The sequence below is a fragment of the Xylona heveae genome (assembly GCF_001619985.1).
Source record: "Xylona heveae TC161 unplaced genomic scaffold L228scaffold_2, whole genome shotgun sequence".
NCBI lineage: Eukaryota > Fungi > Ascomycota > Xylonomycetes > Xylonales > Xylonaceae > Xylona > Xylona heveae.
Window position 1 is genome coordinate 2,544,122 of NW_017264194.1, and position 23,547 is coordinate 2,567,668.

The 23,547-nt window shown below is 48.0% G+C and overlaps 9 protein-coding genes across 9 annotated transcripts; 4 read left to right on the top strand and 5 right to left on the bottom strand.

The window, feature by feature from the left end:
- Window positions 1–182: 182 nt before the first annotated feature.
- L228DRAFT_280863 (hypothetical protein) lies at window positions 183–1,145 on the bottom strand. Its single transcript, XM_018335836.1, has 5 exons — window positions 1,087–1,145; window positions 978–1,024; window positions 878–916; window positions 746–820; window positions 183–689 (listed from the first exon to the last, which is right to left on the bottom strand). Exons 2-5 carry the CDS (start codon window positions 996–998, stop codon window positions 300–302), a joined length of 525 nt encoding a protein of 174 aa, XP_018191192.1. The 5' UTR covers window positions 999–1,024; window positions 1,087–1,145; the 3' UTR covers window positions 183–299.
- A 295-nt stretch (window positions 1,146–1,440) lies between these two features.
- On the top strand, window positions 1,441–2,391 carry L228DRAFT_244523 (putative vacuolar transporter chaperon Vtc1). Its single transcript, XM_018331945.1, has 2 exons — window positions 1,441–1,574; window positions 1,666–2,391. Exons 1-2 carry the CDS (start codon window positions 1,541–1,543, stop codon window positions 2,010–2,012), a joined length of 381 nt encoding a protein of 126 aa, XP_018191193.1. The 5' UTR covers window positions 1,441–1,540; the 3' UTR covers window positions 2,013–2,391.
- On the bottom strand, window positions 2,062–3,495 carry L228DRAFT_259034 (hypothetical protein). Its single transcript, XM_018334124.1, has 2 exons — window positions 2,458–3,495; window positions 2,062–2,398 (listed from the first exon to the last, which is right to left on the bottom strand). Exons 1-2 carry the CDS (start codon window positions 3,282–3,284, stop codon window positions 2,377–2,379), a joined length of 849 nt encoding a protein of 282 aa, XP_018191194.1. The 5' UTR covers window positions 3,285–3,495; the 3' UTR covers window positions 2,062–2,376.
- Window positions 3,496–5,348: 1,853 nt separating this feature from the next.
- On the top strand, window positions 5,349–7,568 carry L228DRAFT_236715 (hypothetical protein; the record flags this gene model as incomplete). The annotated part of the gene is made up of 2 exons (XM_018330857.1): window positions 5,349–5,694; window positions 5,752–7,568. 2 exons carry the CDS (start codon window positions 5,349–5,351, stop codon window positions 7,566–7,568), a joined length of 2,163 nt encoding a protein of 720 aa, XP_018191195.1.
- A 481-nt stretch (window positions 7,569–8,049) lies between these two features.
- Window positions 8,050–9,185, bottom strand: L228DRAFT_244526 (N-acetyltransferase complex ARD1 subunit). The gene is made up of 2 exons (XM_018331946.1): window positions 8,674–9,185; window positions 8,050–8,566 (listed from the first exon to the last, which is right to left on the bottom strand). Exons 1-2 carry the CDS (start codon window positions 8,984–8,986, stop codon window positions 8,196–8,198), a joined length of 684 nt encoding a protein of 227 aa, XP_018191196.1. The 5' UTR covers window positions 8,987–9,185; the 3' UTR covers window positions 8,050–8,195.
- A 347-nt stretch (window positions 9,186–9,532) lies between these two features.
- On the top strand, window positions 9,533–11,831 carry L228DRAFT_266102 (hypothetical protein; the record flags this gene model as incomplete). Its single annotated transcript, XM_018334811.1, has 2 exons — window positions 9,533–10,743; window positions 10,811–11,831. The coding sequence occupies 2 exons, from the start codon at window positions 9,533–9,535 to the stop codon at window positions 11,829–11,831; spliced, it is 2,232 nt and encodes a 743-aa protein (XP_018191197.1).
- Window positions 11,832–13,239: 1,408 nt separating this feature from the next.
- On the bottom strand, window positions 13,240–14,421 carry L228DRAFT_236718 (hypothetical protein; the record flags this gene model as incomplete). The annotated part of the gene is made up of 2 exons (XM_018330858.1): window positions 13,240–13,796; window positions 13,863–14,421. 2 exons carry the CDS (start codon window positions 14,419–14,421, stop codon window positions 13,240–13,242), a joined length of 1,116 nt encoding a protein of 371 aa, XP_018191198.1.
- A 2,912-nt stretch (window positions 14,422–17,333) lies between these two features.
- L228DRAFT_80658 (PLC-like phosphodiesterase) lies at window positions 17,334–19,179 on the top strand. The gene is made up of 4 exons (XM_018336873.1): window positions 17,334–17,379; window positions 17,437–18,105; window positions 18,167–18,772; window positions 18,853–19,179. The coding sequence occupies exons 2-4, from the start codon at window positions 17,484–17,486 to the stop codon at window positions 19,062–19,064; spliced, it is 1,440 nt and encodes a 479-aa protein (XP_018191199.1). The 5' UTR covers window positions 17,334–17,379; window positions 17,437–17,483; the 3' UTR covers window positions 19,065–19,179.
- A 769-nt stretch (window positions 19,180–19,948) lies between these two features.
- Window positions 19,949–21,177, bottom strand: L228DRAFT_236720 (protein kinase; the record flags this gene model as incomplete). Its single annotated transcript, XM_018330859.1, has 2 exons — window positions 19,949–20,580; window positions 20,655–21,177. The coding sequence occupies 2 exons, from the start codon at window positions 21,175–21,177 to the stop codon at window positions 19,949–19,951; spliced, it is 1,155 nt and encodes a 384-aa protein (XP_018191200.1).
- Window positions 21,178–23,547: the final 2,370 nt, after the last annotated feature.

Genomic DNA, 23,547 nt, shown 5'->3' on the forward strand with positions numbered 1-23,547 from the left:
ACAATCGCAGACCCAGAATCTTTCCATAACCGAAGCCTATGGCCGAGGCTGTACGTTGAGCCAGCCTAGTTAGTAACATTCAATCGAGTGAATGCTGCTCTGGCAGAAAACGAAAAAGGCACCATATTGGATGTAGCGCGCACAACACTCCGGATGTCAAACATGGCAATGCTGCACAATGAGTCTTCTGAAACAACAAATTGCGCACAAATTAAATAAACAACTTCATACAATCAAGATTGAAGATCCCATATGATTACAAATTGCAGAAAGACAAGCAAACGGCATACTTTCAACATTTACCCGATATAGATCCAGATCACGCTGATGACGACATCCATGCCCTTCTCTTCACCTGTCTCATATTTAAAGCTCCACATGCCATCCTTTTCATTGTTCCAATACGCGCCAGTAGCGGAGTGCATGCCCCGACGGCCGACAGAGGGAGCATTAGCCGATGAGGATACCGATGGGCGCTCATCGCCCACTCCGCCAGCTACAGGATGGGTGTCATCGCGTGCGGAAGCTTCGTTGGCTCCCACTTGAGTTGAGGTAGAAGTAGAAGCCCCAGTGGGCTGCTTGCGGGAAGAGGAAAGATGCTGAATGATGGTGCTGTTGACAGCGTACTTGTACGAGGGCGACTGGGAGCCTGACGAGGACTCGGCAATGAGGGACCGAAGAATCGTGTTCTGGGAATGTCAGACAAGTAGATTTGGGGCGCAATGGAGCTCTGGGAATTGCGTACAATGATATTTGTGTTCCATGACTCCGTCTTGGAGTGCTCATATTCGTGGGCGCTGCCTAGCGTGCTGTTACACGCCTGTAGCTCAGTCAGCACTAAATTTCAGCCCCGGTTCCCTCTTATAATCTTATTCACCTCAGTAGCAATTTCGCGGAGACGCGCATGCGACACGGGCTAGCAATCACGGTGGTTAGCCAGGCGGAGAGCTTCAACGTGGAATGTTCAGTTTACTTACTGGGATCATGGTGGAAGCCATTGAGAAGTCCAAAAATTATATATAGTCTATAAAGAGGATAATTAGTGCACAGAGAGAGATGAGGGAGAGATTGAGTGAACTAACTCACCGCCCAGAGGCAGTATATTCAACATCCAGGGTCTGTTTCGTCGTGTTTCCCGAGATACTGTTGGCATGTTGGGTTTAATTGGCATAAACAGGCCGGCCGTATATATCTGCACAGTATGCCTTAATGAAAAGCCATACTTATCCATCATATCATATCGTATCAGATCAAGTGAGATCCTCATCAGCAACACTTCTCAGCCAATCAATCCTATCACGTTCTGATTTTCACAAGAAGTGGTGCTGCCTCAAGTCCACATTCGGCAAGGCTCACCGGGGGCTTGCAGGGAGCTTCACCCAACTATAACGAAACAAAAGGCTTTTGGCCCCGCGCACATGGTCGAGATTTTTACGACCAAGAATACGAAACTTCAAGCAATTTTTCTACATTCCTCGCTTTGTTATACGTTTCATCTGACGACCTCCCTACTTCAATTGCGGTTGTACAGAGCTTCGCTATGTCTACTCAGCCGTTACTCCAGACCGCACCCGGTAAGTATTCTTCTCGACCCTGTTCCGTACCTTTGTACGAGGCGGCGAAGGACATTGCAGGATGTAGTACCAATCAATTAACATCATTTAGGCAAGCGCATTGCCCTTCCAACTCGTGTCGAACCTAAGGTCTTCTTCGCAAATGAGCGTACCTTCTTATCATGGCTCAACTTCACGGTCATTCTCGGCGGTCTCGCCGTCGGCCTTCTCAACTTCGGCGATAGCGTTGGCCGTATCAGCGCCGGTCTATTCACAATCGTCGCCATGGCGGCCATGATCTACGCTCTCATCACATACCACTGGCGAGCAAAGAGTATTCGAATGCGGGGCCAGGGTGGTTTCGACGATCGGTTCGGTCCGACGATTTTGGCTATCGCCCTGCTGGCTGCGGTTGTGGTCAACTTCGTTCTGAGAATAACAAGAGTCGAGAAGAATTAATTGTTCCCACGGGTTGATCGACGACCATTCAACATTATTGGAGAGAATGGGTGGACATGGAGAAAGGCCATTTATACCTCCAAGGATTTACCGAGCGATCATTTTAGGTGTATCATTTTAGGTGTATAAATTGCTTGCTCTGTTGGCTATTATCTTGATATCATAAATGTACATTATTTTACGCATTTTCTGCCGAATCTTTTGAGCCGTTCTTGTACTGGCACTCAGCGTATCAGAAAACCAGTTGCTTTCTGTAATGGAAGAATTTAATGCAACTAGTAGTTCCTAGACCAAACTAGGTGATGCGAATATTGAAGCATACCAAATGCATGTTCTGCTTAGGATGAAAGGAATATGTCAAGTTTCAGCAGAGACGTGGTTGCTCCCTGAAGAATAATTAGCCACGATAGAGTGGGAACGGCAAGGATTCGAGGGGATGCCTTACCCGTATTTTTCCTTCAAATGCTTGATAGTTGAATTCGAAAGATATATGGTCAGCACTGGTATTTGCCGCGCCTTTTTCTGCCCTCCGTTGCTGGGCAAAGCCAATGCAAACCCCTCCTGGGATTCTATAGTCTGAGTTGATTCAACTTCTTCGCCCTCCCTGGCCGTTCGATCTACTTCTTCATTTTTCTGCCCTTGCCGCGTTTGTTGTTGCTTCTTTTGCAGCATCTCCTCTTTCGATATTGATCCTAGACTGGAATATTGAAAGACTCTAACTCCCTTGTTCTTGGCATTGCGTTTGGCGATCTCGACAATCGAAATCAATTTTCCGGTAACCGCTCCCTGACCAGTAAGGATCACCAGTGGGGCTTTGGTCTTAGGCTTCGCCTCAGTCAAGTCGATATCCAAAACTTTGATCACCTTTAAGACGTTCTCTTGGATAGACGATGCGGAGATGATATTGATTGCTGTGACATCATAGGAAGATTCGAAACCCTCTATGCATGCTGGGAGAGAGGAGGAGGAGGAGAAGGAGGATGCAGGTGCCGGTTTCTGGTCACCTGACCTGGGTGGAACGGCAGATACATCCCTTGAAGGCGACTGGGTGACTTTTCCGGGATTCTCAAAGGGTTCTCCAGTATCGATTCTGGCGCGCTTTGCCGGGCGTGGACTGTCTGTCTGTTCTTGACCAGGCAGGCTACTCTGAATTGTAGGATTTGTTGCTGAGTGCGGTACAGCTGGTGGATTCTGCGGCCTTTCCTGTGCTCTTTCTGCTGCCATGACCCTTCGGCGCACAGAACCAGGCTTACTTTTCTTTTTGTGAGACATCTTATGATTTGTAAGTGCGATTAAAGCACTGGAGCTGTCAATTTATCATCGAGGCTCTTGGCAGAAATTTTCTGGCGTAATGGATACACAGAACGTGGTAGGCCAGAAAAGATAATGCTATTGATATTAAATTCAATCTCAATCTCAGATGCCTGCGAATCAACTTCTGAATGTATATTTTTTCCCGATATCGTGTGACTGATGAGGTTGTGGATACTATTCATAAATTGTTCTCACGCTGCCAAGCCTGATAAAATATCACCCTCAATTTATACGCCGTTACCGCTTATAGCAACGGTGCGCTCCGGTCAAGCACGGACCACATCGTGGGGTCGCGCTCCAGTCAACCACGTTAGCCCATTGCTAGAGGTCTACACCTTGAACACTTCAGTGTCAGGCTTCTCTTATTCTAAATGCTACAGTTTACAGTTCAACGGAGCAGAGAAAACTCTACGAAGTTTAGCAACTTTATGGAAGTAACATTAAGGAGGCCGAACAGAAGGCTCTTGCTCAAAGCCCCTCCAGTTGAGACTTGCTCAGCTGAGCACCTGAGACCCCAAACAGTCCCTTTCTGTGGACAAGAATCTAGCAAATAGATATCGCTGTCTCGGCCGACATTGTTGATGCCTTCAATTTGTTGTCTCGTAGGTAGCAATACCATTGATCCCAAGCAATTCATTTGATAGTTTGTATGCCCGCCTACCAGTCCTATCTTGACTCGTTGTTACCATTTTTTTTTTCCTATTCCCCTTATTGACGGCAGCATGGGAGGAGTTATTAGAGGCACGTCATCGCTGATGGGTGTGGTAGAAGAGTACGCGTATTCAAAGCACATGCACAACCTCGATCGGCAGCCACGATTCTCATAATGTACCGCGGGCGGTACTTTAGGGGTCTTGACACATCACTAACCACTGCCAGCGCATGGTCGACATGTACTTGGATTGTACCAAGTCTCCTGGTGTTATGGGCTCGAGAAGCATATGAAAAGAATATAAGCGACCTCGATTTTCTTAGTCATACTTGTTTTGAAGCTTACTACCTACGTAGTAGATGCATCGTACGTTACTTGATAACTGTTTCAAGTCGCTGTGCAGATTCTCATGCAAGGTTGTCTGAAAAAAGGCGGCTGCATCCCGCTCACTAAGGGAAGAGCGAACCAGTCGAGCCTAATCCTAATACAGAACGATACTTGGCAGAGAAAGACAGAAATGGAGAGAAGAGTGACACAGGTACGTTGGTACCGTCTCCCCCCTTTGCAGGATCCTTGCAACAAACGCTCCTTCCCCAAACCACCAACCCAACTAAAAACTGTTCCGAGCGGAACTAAACTCACTAACCGGATTATTGAAGTTGTACGCGAATAATCTCTCTGCCGCCCATTCCCCCCCCCGTTGCAACTATTGCGTCTTTGTCTCGCTGTCGCCTAAATCCGAAGTCGCCTTCCCAATGCGCCTTACACATCACTCGCCTTGCTCAGTGACTTCCACATTCTACCATCTTCCCTTTCCTGCCGAAAGCTTCTGACTTTTGCCTCAAACCTCTCTCCGGTCGCTGCTCTCTTTTGACGCGACCACCAACCCGCACTGGCAGACCACTCTCACCGTCGCCACGCGACCAATATTTCCTGACTTTGCTGCAGCGAAGTTCTACGGATTCCGAAGCTACTACCACCTCGAGCCAATAAAGCGCGCTTTAGCGACGTGATCACGACATCGCCTTCGTCTTCGCGCGTCTGTCGCCTTGGCTTGGTCCTCACCGTTAATTTCACGATTTACGGCCTGATCGAATTCATTTGCGCTCGCATTTACGTCGCTTGTTACGGCCCTCTTCAATTCACTACGCTCTTTCACCGACTTTACAATTATAGATTTTTTTGCCCCTTTAATACCCGATTCTTCCAAACTTGTCCGCTACGTTTGCGACTCGAACAACTTGCTTTGACAAGATTGCGCGACGATACTGGCGCGTTGAAATAATCCTACACATCTTTCTCGAGTATTAAAGACGTCACCATTGTGGCATTGGCGAGTCAAGCTGGCGGCCCCGTTCCCGCCGCCTTCCATGTTCCGACTTCCTTGGATCTCCGGGGGCGATAAAGTGGACCCGGTTGTAGAGCCAGTTTCGATACCAACAGCTCAGCGCAAACCTGTGGTGGAGATACCGGTCCTGAAGAAGTTCAAGCGAAAGAGGTCGGAGAGCCCAGAAACGCAAAAGGCTCAGTTGCTGCAAAGTCCGACAAAGAGGCGTCAAGCGTCAGATCTCGATTCAGCGACAAGTCAACGATGCGACAATTGTCCGCGGAGGACAAATGGTGTGAAGCGTGAAAATGGAGGTGAACCGAACGGTCTGGCATCATCCGAGCCAGGAGAGAAGGGTCATTTTGGCTCTGAACCGTTAGTGACAAAAGGTTTGTCAAGCTTGAGAATGACCATGCCTAATACTGAGCTGACTGAGGTCCTCCAAGACCCTCTTTCTGTGACGCAGTTGCAGCAAGCTATAGAAGCGGAGTTCAGCCTAGAAATTCTTCTCAAACATAACGAACTTCGATTGATCGACCAAGAACTCGCAAAGTGTCAGGTCGCCCTTGAGCAACTGCGAAGATGCCGAATAATACCGTACCCAACCTTTTCCACCAACACGAATGCGAAAGCTGTTAGCGACGGTGTCGGACCTGCCCTTACGCCGTCGCCTTACGACCTAACTCCGCAGTATCCGCCACCCTGGGGCGTCGCCGACGGGCCATACACTAGACATTACGCAAAATGGCTTATACCGGATCCTGCATTTGGCGACTATACCAATGAATTCCCATTCCCTGGCTCCACTCTTCCAAGTCAAACCGCTCTGGACAGCCGAATTACCCGTGGCAGTTTCAACGAGGGCAATGTGGGTGGAAAGTCTTCTCGATCTCAACGTGGTTCTGCTGGGGCGAAGCTCCAGGCTTTGTCTAATGCTACTGTTCAACCTCGTGAGAAGGCTGGACCGCTAGTGGTGAAACGTGCTTCTGATGGAAAGCATGTTAAACTTGTTTGCTTAGACTGCGAGCGAGCCGACTTTTCCAGTGCCCAAGGGTTCATCAATCACTGCCGAATTGCCCATCATCGAGGTTTTGAGAGTCACGATGCGGCAGCTGTTGCCTGTGGGCAGGTCGTAGACATTGATGACGCTGGCGTTATTGTTGGAGGATCCGAGCCTTCGAAAGGCGGAGGTGGAAGCTTAGTGCACCCCTTGATAAAGACAGCGCCAGCAACGAAATTGTCAGCCAAGGAAGCTCAGGCATTATCACGAGTTTCAGGACGTAACGGACTGAACCGCACCGCTGTGAAGGCTGCCGATGAGAGAGCGAATGGCAGCACACAAGCAGGCGATTCTTCGACCACGCCAGCGAAAACCCAAAAGAAACGCTATGCTCATACGCCTACGCCAAACCGTTCAAATTCAGATTCGCCGTTTGTGCCTTCCCCTCAAACTCCACATCTCTCGGCGCTTATGCAACAGAAGGGCTTTGGTGGCGATCTCGGCGAGATGGTTGGTCAAGCCAAAACACAGGTTGATTTTAACGTGTATACTATGAGCGATGAGGAAGAAAACGAACCTCCTTCGAATGAACGAACTCCGAACAAGTCTCAACGCAGACAATTCTACGGAGGTTTTGATGGAGTTTGTGATGAGGATGACGACTCTTCCGTACCAAATGGAACCCGTGTTCCCGCCAGAGCTGGCATGTCACCAGCAACATATGGTCGCCCCGCTAGTCACAAAGGCCCCGACAAGCCCACTCGTAAACCAGAGTCTCTCAGCTGCATCTCTCCGCGCCAAACGTATGCCGCTCCTCTCAATCTTCGTGACAGCGCCAATCCTGCCGAGTCTTCCTCTCATGTTATCAAAAATGGCGAGCATGAGAGCATGATCATGTTCGATGGGCCGCCGCCTATGAATGTGAGTCCGCATACTGTCGAGTCCAATCATGCTCCTAGTCTTGTCAGTGATGACGGGGAATACGAGGCTCACAGCGAATCTGAGAGTCCGAGTTCTGCGGAAGCAGATGACGAGGACGGCTTTCTCGACGTACTTGACCAAGAGGACGGAGCCTGTGGAAGTGAGACGACCGCTACGGACCCCGAACTAGCTACTGGATCCAAGGCCATGCCGCCGCGTCGAACGAGCAATCTTCGAGATCGGGTTCCAAGAGGTAATGCCGATGAAAGGCACGTCACCTTCCTGAGCCCTTCTCGCGACGTGAAAAAGCGGAGCAGCAGAAACGCTGGCTCCAAATCTTAGTGGCCGCTTTTGGAAACCGTAGCACCCGTTCTTTCGAGTTTGCGATTCTGGACTTTGATCGACCGGAAGAGTGGCTTGCCAGCGCTTTCCCCTTCACTCTCTCTTCAGATTATATACCTAAACTGTAGCCGAAAGACTTTCACTCCGGTAACGAGTATTCAAAAAAGAACGGCTTTCTATTTTGTTTCTTCCCCACTACCTCTGGGTTGTACTGTATACGATCTTGGCTGGGGTATTGAATGTATGATAGTTTTTGTCCGGAATTGGCTGTCCCTCAACCAAGATCCAGCCGCTCACGATATTCTGTATATTACACTCTTTACTTTTGGTTTCGACTAGACTATTTAATCATACTGAGGCTCATGTCTCGCTTAACCCTTTCATCTTGTTTTCTTTCTACCTCTACGTGTTTGGCGCAGATAAGACACCTGTAAGATATTACCGAATGACAGTGTAGATTCATGATGAAGGTCTGTGGCATCACGGCTACTCGCATATTATATGTCAGTCAAGGATATAGTGTTGATGAGTAAATCCGCTTTTTATGCATTATGATGGAAAGGATTTTTTTGAAGGCTGCGGCAAGGACAATTCTAACCCGCGGCAAAAGCGGACCCAGCCCGCTTCTTATGATGCTTTCGTTGTACTCTCGTTCTTCTCCACTAGATCACCGACACCTAAGCTGCGGCCAACCTTGACCTTCATCATCTTCTCTTTCTTCTTCTCGCTCTCACCGTCACCCTGTTTTCCAGCCGAGCCAACTTCGTCGCCCTCGTCCTGAGCCTCGCCGTCATCATCAGATTCCGGTGCCTTCTCTCGAAGGAACGCCAAGTCCATCTTCATGCTGTACGCATCCTCGCCATCCGCATAATATTTAGACTCGACTTTCTCGACCTCGAAGCCAAGGGTGTCGCGGTACAACCGCAGTGCGGCGACATTGGACACACGGACATGGAGGGAAACATAACGCGCGCCGAATGTCTCAACCATTGCCCGTTCTGAAAGATAACAAGATCAGTATGAGATATCAAATAACACATCCATTCGCCAACTCGTGAGAACCATAGGAACCCGGAGAAGGAAATGAAGAGGAATTAAAACATACGGCTCTGTCTCATAAGTTTCTCCGCTAATCCTAGCCGTCTGTGCGTCCGCATAACACTCAAGCTAGTAATATGTCCGTGGGGCACTCCGTCAGCGGGTTCCTCCTCCATCTTCGCCAACACGTAGCCAACTATCCGGGGCGGGTCATAAGGGGTCTTCGGCGGCCGGGAGACGTCTACAGCAACATAGGAGAGCTGCGGCCATGAGAGTGCATGATAGAGGTAGTATTTGCAGAAGTAGTTTTCGGGGAGATTGGTGATATTGGCCGTTTGGACATGCGGAATGTCTGAGGAACGTAGTACTCGAATATCCATTTTCGTGTAGACTTTGTAACTCGCACAGCGAGTTCCCGGGGAAAACAGTCAAGCTATGGAGATCGCGGCGTCAATATTGTCGTCGCAGAGGCCAATTGCGCAGCTTCTGCGTACGGAGCGGGTCTGGATTTGGCTTTTCCTTGCGGAGTGGGATTCTGTTATAAGATTTACACCCGCTGTTCGGTGCCTTTTGGCTGTTTGGCTCTGGCATAGGCAATTGGTGGTTGGCTGACTAAGAATCTGCGATTGCCGTATCGGCCGTTCATCCCACCGTCCCTTCCCTTTTCGGAAAACTGCTACTTCCGCAAGGTGGGAAGTCCCTGGCGCATTCTGTTCACCATTTCTGTTTCCAAACAAACTCACAACGTGCACTCGTCTCTTACTTTTCTCTTTACGTTGTTTTGGCTTCCAAGTATGCGGCTTTTATAAGACCAATTGCCTCACCCGCTGTGCGAGCTCCCGCAGCTTCTTTGCTTTCGTGCTCTCGCATATTCTTGCTCCCCAGCGAAAACAATCGTCCCTCACGGTTTCTAGCTTCCGCTCAAGATGTCGTCGCCTGCCGTACTATACAGCGATGAGCTGGCGCAGCTAGAGAAGGCTCCAATAGCGCAAAGACAACCTTCAGGATGGCTACGAGGGCCGCCTTCTGCGAATCTCAAAGCGGCGTCAGAACATGAAAGGAACCGTCAGACACAATTAGCTATGGCCTACTCAATATTCTATACGCGCACCAAGGGAGCAATTGCTTTCAGAAGCATTGAACAGCTGGACGACTGGCTGGATGCAGTTGAGCACATTCCATCAACCGTTTCACAAGATCCCGAAACGACAGCAACGCTTCCATTCGCATCAATGATCAGTAACCTTTTGCGCCGAAAGAAACCGCGTCGTCTTCCACTCAATCACCTTTCACCCTCGCAGCCAAAGGCCTTAGAGCCCATTCTGACATACTCGGATAATCACGAACAGGAGAGCCGCAATTCTAGCGTCTCTCTTGATTCCGAAAACGTTCCTTTGTCTACCAATTCCAAGAGGCGCAGAGATTCGCAAGGCTGGCGGGACACATTTTTCAAATATTTGAAGCGCGATGAAAGACCAAGTTCTCGAATAGAAAGGTCAAGCCTTTTTGATTCAACAAACAGCTCCCGCGCATCGGTTCAGAACAACAACGACCGTATCAAAGCATTTCCCTCTAAGCTTCGTGGGCTCGAGGATCGAATCAAGGGCGCGACTGAAGCGCTCAGCGCCGAAACAAGCAAAATTCAGAAAGTGGACACTGGCGATCAAGTGCTGCGGCGTTCGAAAGCAGTGCGCGATCAAGTGCGCATGGAGATTGAACAGGAACAACGATCAGTCCTGGAGCGTCAAGCGCTTGACGAAGCTGTCCAGTCACTGCGAGTAGAGCTTAGAGAGGAGATGGAAGGGAAAGTGCTAGGAGAACTTCGAACGGAACTACGTGATGAAGTACACGAGTCATTGCGGAGCGAACTAAAAGAAGAAGTCAAGCAAGAACTAGCAAATGAAATGAGCGCTTCCGTCTACGGGGCTTTGGTGAATCAGTTCAAGCCGAACGTATACCAGGAATTACGAGAGCAACTGTATCCAGCTGTAGCAGAAGAAGTTCGCGCCGAGCTCCGCCAGACTTTGGCCTCCTCAATCCAAGAGCGGCTGTACAGAGAGTTACGGCCTGTTATAGAGCAGCAAGTACGATCAGAGGTCGAGGCGCATGTTCGCGAAGAAATGCTGGCAACCCTCAGGTATGTCAATTTTACATCTCTTCCTCTCGGAGACCCACGCCATTCAAGTGCTAATCTTCTCTTATAGCCAGTCCACTCATACGTCCCAGAATATTGACCCGCATCTCCAAGGCGCCCAGGAGGACAATGATATGGTAGCTTCCTCTCCCCAAAAGACACAAAAGGCCAATGGTATGCATGAGAATGATTATGGCGATCACAATGTACCGTACACACACTACCACGAACGTAATGGGGACCAAATGCGATCAGTTGAACTCGGCGGGTTGCAAGAAACTCCTCAGCACGGCGAATCTGTACCTCCTCATTATCAATCGCATTCACAACCCAGCGAAACTGAAAGCGTTGAGCCACCTGCTCCTTCTGAACCCGCACAACAGCACCAATACAACTCAATCAACGAGGTCAACGTAAGTCACAGTCTCTTGCAGCATTCTTCCGTTCAAAACAATATGTTCAATTCACGCCTTGGAGCACCACGGATCATATACAATGAACATCAGTCTCACCAGTTCCAGGGCACCCAATTTCAGCCACAATCCCGCGATGAACCCTCTTCACTGTCCGAGGATCTATCAAGCGAGTCCGACGTGTCCGACGAAGACATGGATGATGAAGACACGGAGCTCGAGCCGTACAAACTCTCATACCAATACGAAGGCGACGGCGATGGTCAGCCCCAAGGCGAACGTGATGCTGAAGTCGATGAAAACGGAGACGATAATAACGATGAGGAGGAGGAGGAGGAGGAGAACGACGAAGAACATGGAGATCACCCAGATGAAGAAATCGAGGATGAGGCAGAACTCGATGAGCTCGAGCATTTTGATGACGACGAAGAAGCGGATGAAGGTACTAATGGCCTTTTTGACGAAGATGGCCGAGGCGACATGAGCGACGAGCTAGAAGAGGACGAAGAGGATGAGGAAGATGAAGAGGATGAAGAGGAAGTCTATGACGAGGATGAAGATGAGGAGGACGAAGGTGACGGTGATGGTGACGATGATGACGACGACCAGAACGCCGCGACGGCGGATACAAAAGGAGGAACAAAAGAAGATGCCATTGATCTTTGCGATTCGGATTAAGAGTTCCTATCATTCGGGCGCCTGTCACGATGATTTGACGACTTTTCCTATTCTACCTTTTGTCGTCGTTGTTACTTTAATCTCCGCCCTTCTTGTCACGTCCCTCGCCAGATCTTTCACTCCCTCTTTCACTTTCTAGAGAGCGTTATTTTTTTTACCATCCCTCCCGCCCCTTTTGTATTTTTTTTTGGGCCCGGGGTGGGGTTGGGGGGGAGAGGGGAGAGAGGAAATGCAGGGAAACGGATTTACTTGGCTCCTGTCGTCGTTGGTCGTTGATCTGGAGCTTGTGATTCCCGGTCTTCTTTTCCTTTACCTTTTTTTTTTCCTTCCCCCCCTTTTTTGCTTTTCCTTTTCCTTTCCACACACACCTTTTTATTTTGATTTTAATCATTCCTTTTCCCTCTTCCAAAAACGGTGGAGTGGGGGGAAGGGAACGAGAGAGGAGAGAGAAAATAATTGATTTGGACATGGGGCGCGTAAGCATGGATACCGGACTTGGCGCATGCGGATTCAAAGAAACTGGACGGGACCCGAGGGCGTTTATCGAGTACCGAGTGGAAACCATGTCGGAATTGTTTGTTACTTGTTGGCTGTTGTCTGTTGGTTGTTGGTTGTTTTGTCTTTTTGTCTTTTTCTCGTCGTCATGCCTAACGTAGTGCATGTCATCCATCAGCACGTTAGCTGATGGATGAGATTTTTTATTTTATAGGAGTGGTTGGCAGACTATCACAGTAGCTATTCAGAATGGCAGAGCTATGACATGACTAACTTTATGTAAATTGGGAAGAGTGTGTCTAAAATGTGCAGACTGTAAAGTGGGAAAATTGTGGGACATGAGAAGACTGTAAAATGGGAAAGTAAATTTTGATTGGTTTGTCCATATTCGTTCCCACGCACCCAAAAAATGAAAGTGTCTACAGGCAAGAACGTCATCTACCATCCAGGACCGGGAAGAACGCCAGGCAATATAAGGACAGTAGTATAAGATATACATGACTAGATATGTGACGAGAATAGAAGAGAAGTGAAGAGGAGAGAAGAGAAGAAACGGGAGGAAAGGAAAAGAAAAAGAAAACGGAAAGTGAATCGGAAGAGCAGATTATATTCCAGAAACCACAAGGTATGTACTTTGATTTCCCTTCTTTAAAACATATGTACCGAGGTCGAAAAAATGTCCCGTACTTGATTCGCCCTGAAGCGAAGAGAAAGAAAGGAGTATTTTCAAGAAAAGGGAGGGCAACAGGAGGAGGCGGCAAGAGAATGAGAGTAACAAAGATTGAAGGGGAAAAGAAAAAGCGTAAGAGGTAAGGAATCTATCTTTATACTTCATCAGAGAAGTGTCTTTCATAGAGCACATCGGAAGCAAAAGTCAACTCTCAACGCGGTGAGCTGATGACCGGTTGTATTTCTACTCCTTCTTTGACCCGAGCCCGGGTCTTTGGCGCTTGCGGGGTCCATTCTCCTGCTGCTTTTCCTCGTCTCCAGCAGCAGCAGCAGCGGCGCCGGCGCCGGCGCCAGGATCTGTAGTAGCACCATTACCACCGAGGTAAGCCTTGCGACTGCCTCGTTTGCGGCCGGTGCGCACGTCCCGTCTACTGGCGCAGCAGCAGCACATGCCGGCCTGGAAGAGCCAGGCGATGACTGCAGTGCCGGTGGCGATCCACATAAAAGCAAACATACGTGGGCCTAGCGTGGCAATGATATTGATATCCGTGGCGGACATGAAGACGTTCTGAAACACCTTGAACATGACGGTGGCAATGACCGTCGCGACAGTCGTAAGGAGGGCGGCGATAAAAGTGAAGAGACCAATGCCCAGGGCGGCCCATCGCGAGAACACAGAGAAGGGAGCCAGGAAAATGCTCAGGAAGCAAAGCACCGTACCAGAGATGAAGAAGCCGAACATGACGTGCGAGGCAGTTTTCGCGAGGTTCAATGCTGTTTGGATGTTGGCGGGTAGGGCAACTATATCAATTGTTAGCGATTGTTTTGAGAAGAGAAAATGGGTAAGAGATGAGGCAAAAACCATACTTGTTGCGCCAGATAATAACTCATTCAAAAGAATGTCTACGGGATTGAACCAGTACAGAGACTCTGGGTCCGAACACGACGTGACACCCTCGTCATTGTATCCTTCGCAAAAGTTCCATAATCCAGCTTGGTAAAAGTCGTGCAGGCCCAACGTTCGGGCAATACTGTTGATAAGTACCGCATTGGGCACACTTTGCGGAATTATGTTGCTGAGGTCCAGCTTGAGGAAATATGTGTCCTTGAGCACAGGCTTGATTGACACATTGCCGATACACACGAGGATGAGAAAGACAAAGGAGATGAGGAAGAGCAAAGAAGAGAGAAGGCAGAAGATTAGTCGTGTTCGTGTCGCTCGTTTGACTTGTGCCTTGGTCCGACTGCCGTCGGGAGAGTCATAGGTGAGTGTCCTGTCGGTGTCACTGGAGGATTCCTTGGACGCGGAGCTCTGTGGATTGCCGCCGTTGCCATTGGAGTTTGTCGCTGTATTTGTTTTGGAAGAACCCCAACCTTTGTTCCGCTGCTGTCGGCGTACAGAGTTGAATTTGGGCAGTATGGTCATGACTGCGGGCCGGCAGTGGGCAGGCACTCGGCCTACCACGCTTTGAGGGGATTCTCGACTCTGTCGTATCGCCGACGGGGAATTTCTTCCTTGCACAGAATAATCTATCTGGACAATGCAGACGTCGGTATCACAGTACAATACTGGGGTACTGGCGTATTTGCTCGTGTAAAGTGGGACAGCGAGAATATGTATGGTGTTTAGGATGTATGGGGGATTTGGCTGGAGTATACCTCCGTAGTTGGTGACGTATAAGGTTTAGGTGATCTTCTGGCTTTCCAAGGTTGGTTGCCGGAAGATCCTCACGATAAGTTTGGGGAGGACGGAGGTGACGGGGAACGGAGAAAGGTGGAACTACAATTCCTGTACCCCCTCCCCTTTAATCCCAAGGAGCCCGAACGGGTATTTGTGTGTAGGTATACTGTCCTGACTGTATCCCCTTTCCCCTTGGACTCATAACTAACGAGCGCGCCAGAGCAGAAAACTTTCGCACAATTCAGCGTCCAAGCATGGCTCTAGCCCACTAGATCATACCTAACTCTCTTCGCTTATCTTAAAGGGGTTAATGATAAACTGGCAGGGTTACGACGCTTTCAGTGAACCCAACTCCGCCTTGCAAAGGGGCTGTAGTAGAAGCACGACATGTGCTGACTAGATATATCATTGAACTTGAATATAAAGGGTGGGAAGTACGACCGATGATTTCTAATTCTGCTTGACGGAACATCTGTATACCATGATGAGGAGCGCAATTGTTGACGAAAAGATGGGGCCTTGCTTGGAGCTATTCGTTCTCCTGCTGCAACACAGAAAAGTCAGTTGGTCACCATATTCGTTGATCCAGAAACAAGTAATTCAATCTCAAAATCCAGAAGACGCAACTCATGCTCTGGGCTCATCAGGGATAAGTAGTCGGTTTGCTAATCCTTTAAAGATGGTACCCTGTGTGGATCCTCAACCCGTTCCTCTTTGCTAATCGATCTGATAAAACTCTTGGCGTTCTTGTATGAAAAATATTGTTTCGTAACGAGAAATGACCTGTTGACTCTGTTTGAATGAAGAGTTTGCAGATCTTCTTGCAATCAGGTTCTAGAAAACTAATTCTTGAGCCGCGTTGACTTGGCGCTTTTTGGATATTGCTGAATGAAAAACCAGTATTATAAAAACGTGGAGTATTAAGTATCAGAACCACATGTCACTCGGAAAGTTTCGTTACAGTGTCTCAGAGCTGAAATCTCCAGAAGATGAGGCTAAAAAGGTTAAATCACATATTCCTGTAGTTATTGGGTCTTAGAGAAATAATACGTAGTAGATATCGGATACACAACGGATGAGACTCCCATGTTTGTGGCTGCCCGGTTGCTTGCCATTCAACGTACATTACTGCGTGATGAGGTAATGAGATGATTAGTTAAAAGATGTGGTGTGTTTGTCAACTTCCCAGCTTGGCCAGTGCTAAAGCCATCTCACAAAAGGGCCAATCAGCTTTTTGTTCGTGATTTGACTGCTGGGACGCGCGTATACCTCATGCATATGGGGAGCCGAGCGAGTCAAGGATGAACAAGCCGAATGGGCCGACGCTCGGAAATACCGACAGACGGCAGGCACGGGCGGGAGGCGCAGAAGAATCGTGCCCACATTAAAGATTCGGCGGATTGCTTCGGGAAAGCATTCGATCCCTGTCAGTAAAGGCTGGGTGGCTGATGCACTTCGTATATGAGTGAAAACTACTCCGTAAAATCACCTAGAAAAGGTAATCCAATGCTTCATTAGCGACCAGCAAATGATCGAATTGTTTTCTGATAGTCTTCCAGTGTGCTTGGGGAAATTGTGTCATTCCCTTCCTCGCTCACATGGATTTGAATTTATCCCAGTCAACGTAATGTACTATTTGAAGAGCATGCAGATCGCTGGGGCAGATCTCAACGTGCTTGCGCGTGCCACCCATTCTATACAAGTTTCACGTCGATCAAGGGTTCTCTTTGAAAGCGTTTGAAAAATGTCCAAGCGGTGATTCTGTGATCGACGTACACGATCAAGCTGTTGAATTTCTTCTGAAATGATCTGGTTATTAGGGTTCCATTCCTGCTGGTGAAGTGGACCCGTGGAAAGAGACGAGATACAATATTTGGTATAAGTGGGACGCCTAAATGGCCAAGGCTTACTCCGTAGTTATAAGGTAGTTGGCTAGTATGGTTAAGGAGAAAGGCCCAAAAGGGGACGAGGGGTGAACTGGGCCTGTGGGTAACCCGTCAGCCATGATCGACCGGCGTCGGCCAAGCGGCTTCGTCTAGTAAGCTCCAGGAGAACTGATCATCTTACCTGTCTGTCTGTTCCCTTTTGCACCCACGGGTTGTGAGTTGTTTCCTGCGCCCTTTTTCCCACCTTCCCCAATGGACAATATTTGACTCTCGATGATTTATGTGACCGGCTAGGGTATTTGATCGCTTCTCGGATCTCTTAGCCGCTGCCGTTTTCAGCAATTCCGGATTGTATCACTGTACAGAGGTAGTGCTGTAAAACTGTCTACTTGCCGACGTCATGCTCCGACTTTGAGTCTATTTTTTTCTCTTTCTCTCTAAAAGCCCAGAATGGGACGCTATTTCTTTAGTCTGACGGTGTTTAGTTGTCCCCCCATCTCTTTCCCCCCCCAATTCCCACTTGAAATTAGGATTAGTGTACATATTAGATTCTCATAATTCTTGTGCATGTGGAATAGTGCCTTACATCGTCCCACATCTTCTCCATCATCCTCTCCACTCCTCCGTCTTCCCGTGTTGATGTCGTTGATCTGACTACCTACTGGACTGAACATCATCGGCTTTGTCGAGCCTGCATAGGCTCTTTTCCCTCCTGTTCATACCGCTGTGCTGCTCATCTGGCTTCTTGTGCATAGCTGAAGAGTGATTGTAGCTGAGGTGCCATTGCATCTCTACAGCTTGAGATCCCAGTTGTATTGTCAGTCTGTTATTCCGTCTTGTTGTTCCTAGATCCCAGCCGAACCCTGTCAGTCAGGTTCAAGAGCCTGGAAATTTTAATCCTGTCGTCCGTTACCAAACGCCATGCTTTCGCTCGCTCGCCTTGGGTTCCTTGCGCTTCTTGCTTCATCAGCAGTGGTCAAAGTAGCCGCCGACGATGATAGCACGACCTCTCAGCATTCCTCGGCCTCCAGAACAGGCTCTCGCTCGATAGAGACCTTGACAATTACGGGAACGAACTCTCCGACAAATATTGGCCCAGATGGACTCCCAACGGGCTCAGGCGTCAGCTACATCTCTTACGCAACCACCGTCACTGTTCCCACCAGCACCTCGACCTCGACCGGTACTTCAACTTTTGGGACATTGACCGGGTCAGGCAATTCGAGCACGTCGACAGTAGTCACAGCCACATCGCAATCCGTAACGCTCCTGGTAGGCGGGAAGCTGACAACTACGGCGGTGCTAAATGGCACATTATCATCCAATGCGACAGCCACAATGACGGGCAATTCCACGAGCACTTCGACTTCAGCAGCACCCACCAATACTCAACCTTGCAATGGCTGGCCCGAGTTTTGTGAACGCAAGTATAGCAACATCACTCAGGTCGCCGCCCATAATTCCATGTTCGACCGACCTGGAAATGCTGCAAGCAATCAGGCATTGGACGTCCTGACTCAACTTGATGACGGAATCCGAATGTGTATGTTTCACATAAATAAAATGTCAAGGGCCACTGCTAACCCATTGTCCTTCCATTAAAGTGCAAGGCCAAGCACATCTCGTCAATGGTACCATGTATTTTTGCCATACCAATTGCGATATCCTCAACGCAGGACCGGTCGAAGCATACCTCCGCAAAGTAAATGAATGGGTGCTAACGCATCCGTACGATGTCGTCACTATACTGCTTGGAAACGGAGACTATGTGGACGTTGGCAACTTCTCGACAGCTTTTGAAAATTCTGGCATTGCCAAATTCGCATACCAGCCGCCCAAAATTCCCATGGGAATTGACGACTGGCCAACCCTTACAAGCATGATCCTCACCGGCAAGCGGGTTGTCGTTTTCATGGACTACCAGGCAAACCAGACAAAAGTGCCCTACATTCTCGATGAATTCAGTCAGATGTGGGAGACTCCCTTTTCTCCAACGGACCGCGATTTTCCATGCGACCTGCAGCGTCCGCCCAAGCTCAGCCCAGACGATGCCAAGAAGCGCATGTACATGGCCAACCACAATCTCAATACCGAAATCAACATTGCCACTCTCGGCGTCAACATGCTTGTCCCTAGTAACGTTCTGCTCAACGTAACCAACAATGTTACAGGATATGGCAGTCTGGGTCTGATGGCCAACAGTTGCGAGAGTAAGTCTTTTGCTTCCCCATCTTAACAAGATATTTTTACCTTTCAAGAATGGACAAAATACTAAAGTGTCGTAATATAGCTCAATGGGGACGCGCACCAAATTTCCTTCTTGTCGACTATTACAACGTTGATAATGGTACCGTCTTTGAGGTCGCCGCCAAGCATAACAATGTTACTTACAGCGGTCCATGCTGCGGTCTTGCTCGCTCTGCCGCTTTCCGTCTCGAAGGTTCGATTTTCATCGCCACGGTCGTAGCTGCTACGGCCATTTTAGCTCTCATTTTGCCGTAAAGCGATTCGTGGGGTATCCGAAAGATCCTACTTGCTCCTTTCTCGTTCTTTGTGATTATTTTGAGCTGCCTTTGGGCCGCTTTTTGTTTAAAGATGCTCTCCTCCAGTTCTTGCCATTCTTCCTAGGGAAGTCCTTCACCGATATCTTCAATCTCCATTCTCTCTCCCCCTGCTTCACGCATTGCATCGCGTATTAGGAGTTTGGGACTATTCTTCTTCTTGTGTTTCTTTCATCGGATGCATTTTTGGACAGAAATGAAATTTGGTATTTGTCTGATTCCGTTTGATGCTGCTTGATGGAAATGGAAAATAGATTTTGGAGCTTTTCTTCGATTGCATCGCTCCTCTCTTTGTCTTACATTCCTGTTAAGACTGGTTTGCTTCTGGGAATTTTGTATAGGCTGTATAGGGTATACCGGATAATGTACATTCAGGTATGAACATTTTGTACAGCACATTGTTCTGGACTGTCATATAGCTGCTTGTGTATAGTTACTAGAGTGTTCTGTTTGAAAATACACTGTTTGGATCTAATAATATTCTTTTCCATTTCTTTGACCTCAAGGCCCGAGGTGTTCATAACATTAATATGTGTAAGTCTATGGAATCAATCGACATTGGTTGAGCGCCGTGGCTGATGCTAAACAGTAAAGATATTGGACTTTTTAGGAGTCTAGGGAAGAACCCCTGTGCATTATCAATGTTTCTATGAAACATTCTAGCTCCGGAGATTTTCAAGCCACACTACTATCTATCAGATCTATCAATGCATATCTCCTTCCATCGCAGGGCGGCCCCATTTCTCCATCCACTCAGACGCAACCGCTGCACCCGCTGTGATACGCTCAGATGGCTCATATGTCAGCATTGCTCTCAGGAGTTTCTCAAGACACATAATTTCGTCCGGGACTAAACTCGCACGTCGCAGGATCCTCTCCTCGTCCCATGATGCGCAGCCGCTCAGTCAGTGGTCGAGGATACGGTGCATGGACACGATGTGTGTCCGTCTTCCATGACCCGTCCTCGAGAAAAAGGTCTGTCTTATGCTCCCATCGATCCCACCAGCGCTCTGGCAGAGGTCCCAACGTGCTTATCATTTCTGCAACTACGTCATCTTCGTCTGGCATAAATCCTTCAAACAGAGGGCGTTCGCCGAGGATCTCGTAAAGGGTGCATCCCAGAGTCCATACGTCAACGGCCGGGCCCAGATGCTCGTGAAAGAACATTTCTGGTGGGAGGAGTAAGATTGGCGTATGCAAGTGTTGCCGCTCCTCTTCGCTTTGAAAGAAAGCCTCGCCGAAATCTGAAATGAGGACTTGACTGTCAACGACTTCCTCGCTTGACTGGAACATCAATGCAGGTGGGACGCAGTATTTTGGGACTTCTGGGCCCTTGAGACCTCCATCTAGCCGCTCTACTGGCAGCTTTTGAGGCTCTTCTACACGGCGATAGAGTTCTTCAGTGGTGCACCAGCTGAAGTTTGAGGATATGAATAGAATGTTGTTGGAGTGCAGATCTGTTCAAGTACTCTATTGTTAATGCCTTCAGAGCTATCTAGTATGATGCCACATCTTACACTCTCGGACTTACCACCGTGTATTATTCCACAAGAGTGGATATAATCCAATCCAAGTAGAGCTTGGGCAGATATCGCCCTTGCCACCTTGGGAGTGAACTTCCACGTGATGCTGGCTTCTTTTGATTGTGCAACGCTACAGCCAGCGGCTTCATTCACTATACACAAATGGCTGCCATTTGGCCCATTGATAGTAAACTCGTCCAGTAACGTCGACACGTATGCTCGTCCTGGATGGTCTGTCTTGCACGAGCTTAATGCGCGTAAAACTTTTCCCTCCGAGTTTTTTTCAAGGGCGGCACCGACAAGAATCTTCAATGCAACATATCTGGCTTGTAGGTGATCTTTGGCAAGCCAGACGGTTGAGTAACTCCCATGACCTAGCTTGTGGACGACTTCATAGCGGTCGTCATGATACCGATCACCGATATGTGTTGGATGATAGCCACCAGGGCGATATCCTTCAAGAGACTCAACACCTTCTTGCCATTGATAAACAATCTGTGGTAGGCTAGTAGAGGGGCTTGAAGGCTCCATGGTACGATGCTGGGCGTACAAAGACAATGTTCTGGAGTGCTGTAGAGAGGATACTTGGGGAAATATGAAATATTTTCTCAATAATTGTGAACGTGAGAGCTTCGGGAGAAATATATTTAGTAACGACATCTGACGAGCAAGTCCATCAGTTTCAGCTATTATTATACGGTATGAGACTGCGCGATATCAAAAAAGATGAATCGGAAAGGGAATCCGCAAGATGGTGAGTTGCATGGGGGTTGCCTGTTACGCGAGAAGCACAGCGTCGAGAAAAGAAGCATGAGGCCAGCCACGGCTACACAGCGTCTTTGAAATCTTACGTGGTCCTCGATGTCAAGCCGAGTGGCTATACGAAACCGGATAATTCTATAGACTTGAGAGGAAAGGAATTATGGCCTGCTGAATTGGTTTCAGAGGACGTTTCCCATAATGGCTAGTGAATACTGACAAGATCATCTGCTTGATAGGTGATTTTTAGAGATAGCAAGACAATTAGCATGGCTACAAGAGCGGATAGAAATATATAATGGTATTAGTAACCAGAAATTGTTGATCTTTGTGTGAAATACTATACCAACTCTGGAATTATTTTGGAGTAGAATTAGATTGATCTAAATTAATCTTTTGAACGTGGCAAAGGGCCTACTCTAATTCTCACATTTTGCTGACTGATTGTTGACGTACTTCCTGAAAAGGGAATGTTGGTAGTAATCACAGACCGTGGAGGCAGGTTCAAAAGACAAACCCAAGGGTGGTCTGGTTCTACTTTCAAAATCCCACACTTGGTCCGGGTTGACTGTGTAAACAACCAAAGACCACCGGTTTCCACCAGCCCCAACGGACACCCTAGAGTCTGTGATGCTTCCTCTTAGCATGAATCAGATGCCATTATTGATTCTCCGCTCTAACACGAGGTTGTCTGGCCAGACGGGTCTGCCTCCATAGCCGAGCGCAGAGTCATCCCTTTCTTGGCTAGATGATCTGGCATACAAAAGAACTCTTGGGTTTTGTGGATCAATGTAACCATGCGCAGTTAAATGCTTCCCCAACTGTTTCAGTCTGGCATCTTTGAATGATATAGTGATATGCGCGGGGTCGGAGAGCCAATTCCCCCGAATTGTCGTACTTGAGTGAACAAGGGAGCTGCCCAAACTTGTTAAATCATATTATCTTGGAGGGACGCTGGTCGAACATACCGAATCAATATTTCACAAGCTCCAGCATTTACTGCCATGGTGGTCTCGTATGCCAATTCCTAATTACTTCGGCGGCACGGGGTCCCATAGGTTTTTGAATTTTCCAGAAAAACACGACTTGTAGATCGTCCATGTTCGTGGAATAGAAACTAGATGCTGATCATCAGTACAATAATTAATCACAGACTATCAAAACTGGGCTGTGTACCATGAGAATAGAGAATTTATGAAGAAAAGGCCCATCTGAGCGTGGCAGTAGATGAAGAGAAATAGATTCGTATTTCAAAGCCAGAGTGCGAGTAGCAGGTTCCTTTTATACACATCCACTGGGACGTTCCTGCCATCATTTCCTCTCGTGACATGGCAACTGCTGGTTGTTTTGCCTTCACTATGATGGCTCCTTTGGATTAGGGTGTCCGTTAATCTGGTCTGGGTTGGTCTTTAAGGTAAAGACCAACCTCTAGGCTGGGCGTGGGTGGCCTTTTTAACTATACAAATCTATGCATAAGTCTGGTATAGATGTGAATATTTTGGGCAAATCACCAGCATTCTCAGCATACTTTTGCTGAGTGATTGTTGATGTATTTACTAAATGGATAATGCTGGTGGTGACCACAGACCGGTGGAGGCATGTTCAAAGACCGACCCAACTAGTCTGGTCTCACTTTCAAAATTCCACACTTGGTCCGGGTACGCTGCACAAAAGATCAAAGACCACCAGTTTCCACCGGCCTCAACGGACACCCTACTCTAAGTCCAGCGCGCCGCTCACAAAATTGTATACAGTATGAGACCTACGAGAAGAAATAGATTGATTCTTCGATTCCTTTTTGCAACTGCTTCTGAAAGGGTCTTCTTCGTCGGGAATGATTTACGGTCTACATTGGTAATTTGTCTCTGGCAAGCACATCAATTGAACCTCTTAGAATTAAAGCAATGCGTACTATGCATTTGTTACCTATTCTAGGATAGATAGATGGGCACAGAAAGTATTCCCATATGATCCTGATGCGCCGCTCCGATCGAAGATATCGGACTATGTGAATATCGTAATTGTCGTAGCCTCATTCATGGCTGTGATGCTTGCGCTATAATGAACTCTGAAAAAGAAGAAAAGAAAAAAAAGAAAATAATCAAATAGGAAAAGCAAAACAACTTTCGAAAATCTGCCAAG

Bases quoted from the DNA above. Each gene is read 5' to 3' on its own strand.
- L228DRAFT_280863 (XM_018335836.1), bottom strand. From the start codon at position 998: ATGGCTTCCACCATGATCCCA. The intron at 917-977 runs GTAAGTAAACTG...CGTGATTGCTAG, and splicing joins TGGCTTCCACCATGATCCCA to CCCGTGTCGCATGCGCGTCT. The intron at 690-745 runs GTACGCAATTCC...TGACATTCCCAG, and splicing joins CATGGAACACAAATATCATT to AACACGATTCTTCGGTCCCT.
- L228DRAFT_244523 (XM_018331945.1), top strand. From the start codon at position 1,541: ATGTCTACTCAGCCGTTACTCCAGACCGCACCCG. The intron at 1,575-1,665 runs GTAAGTATTCTT...AACATCATTTAG, and splicing joins GTTACTCCAGACCGCACCCG to GCAAGCGCATTGCCCTTCCA.
- L228DRAFT_259034 (XM_018334124.1), bottom strand. From the start codon at position 3,284: ATGTCTCACAAAAAGAAAAGTAAGCCTGGTTCTGTGCGCCGAAGGGTC. The intron at 2,399-2,457 runs GTAAGGCATCCC...ATTATTCTTCAG, and splicing joins CATTTGAAGGAAAAATACGG to GGAGCAACCACGTCTCTGCT.
- L228DRAFT_244526 (XM_018331946.1), bottom strand. From the start codon at position 8,986: ATGGATATTCGAGTACTACGTTCCTCAGACATTCCGCATGTCCAAACG. The intron at 8,567-8,673 runs GTATGTTTTAAT...GTTATCTTTCAG, and splicing joins GAAACTTATGAGACAGAGCC to AACGGGCAATGGTTGAGACA.
- L228DRAFT_80658 (XM_018336873.1), top strand. From the start codon at position 17,484: ATGCTTTCGCTCGCTCGCCTTGGGTTCCTTGCGCTTCTTGCTTCATCA. The intron at 18,106-18,166 runs GTATGTTTCACA...CTTCCATTAAAG, and splicing joins TGATGACGGAATCCGAATGT to TGCAAGGCCAAGCACATCTC. The intron at 18,773-18,852 runs GTAAGTCTTTTG...GTCGTAATATAG, and splicing joins GATGGCCAACAGTTGCGAGA to CTCAATGGGGACGCGCACCA.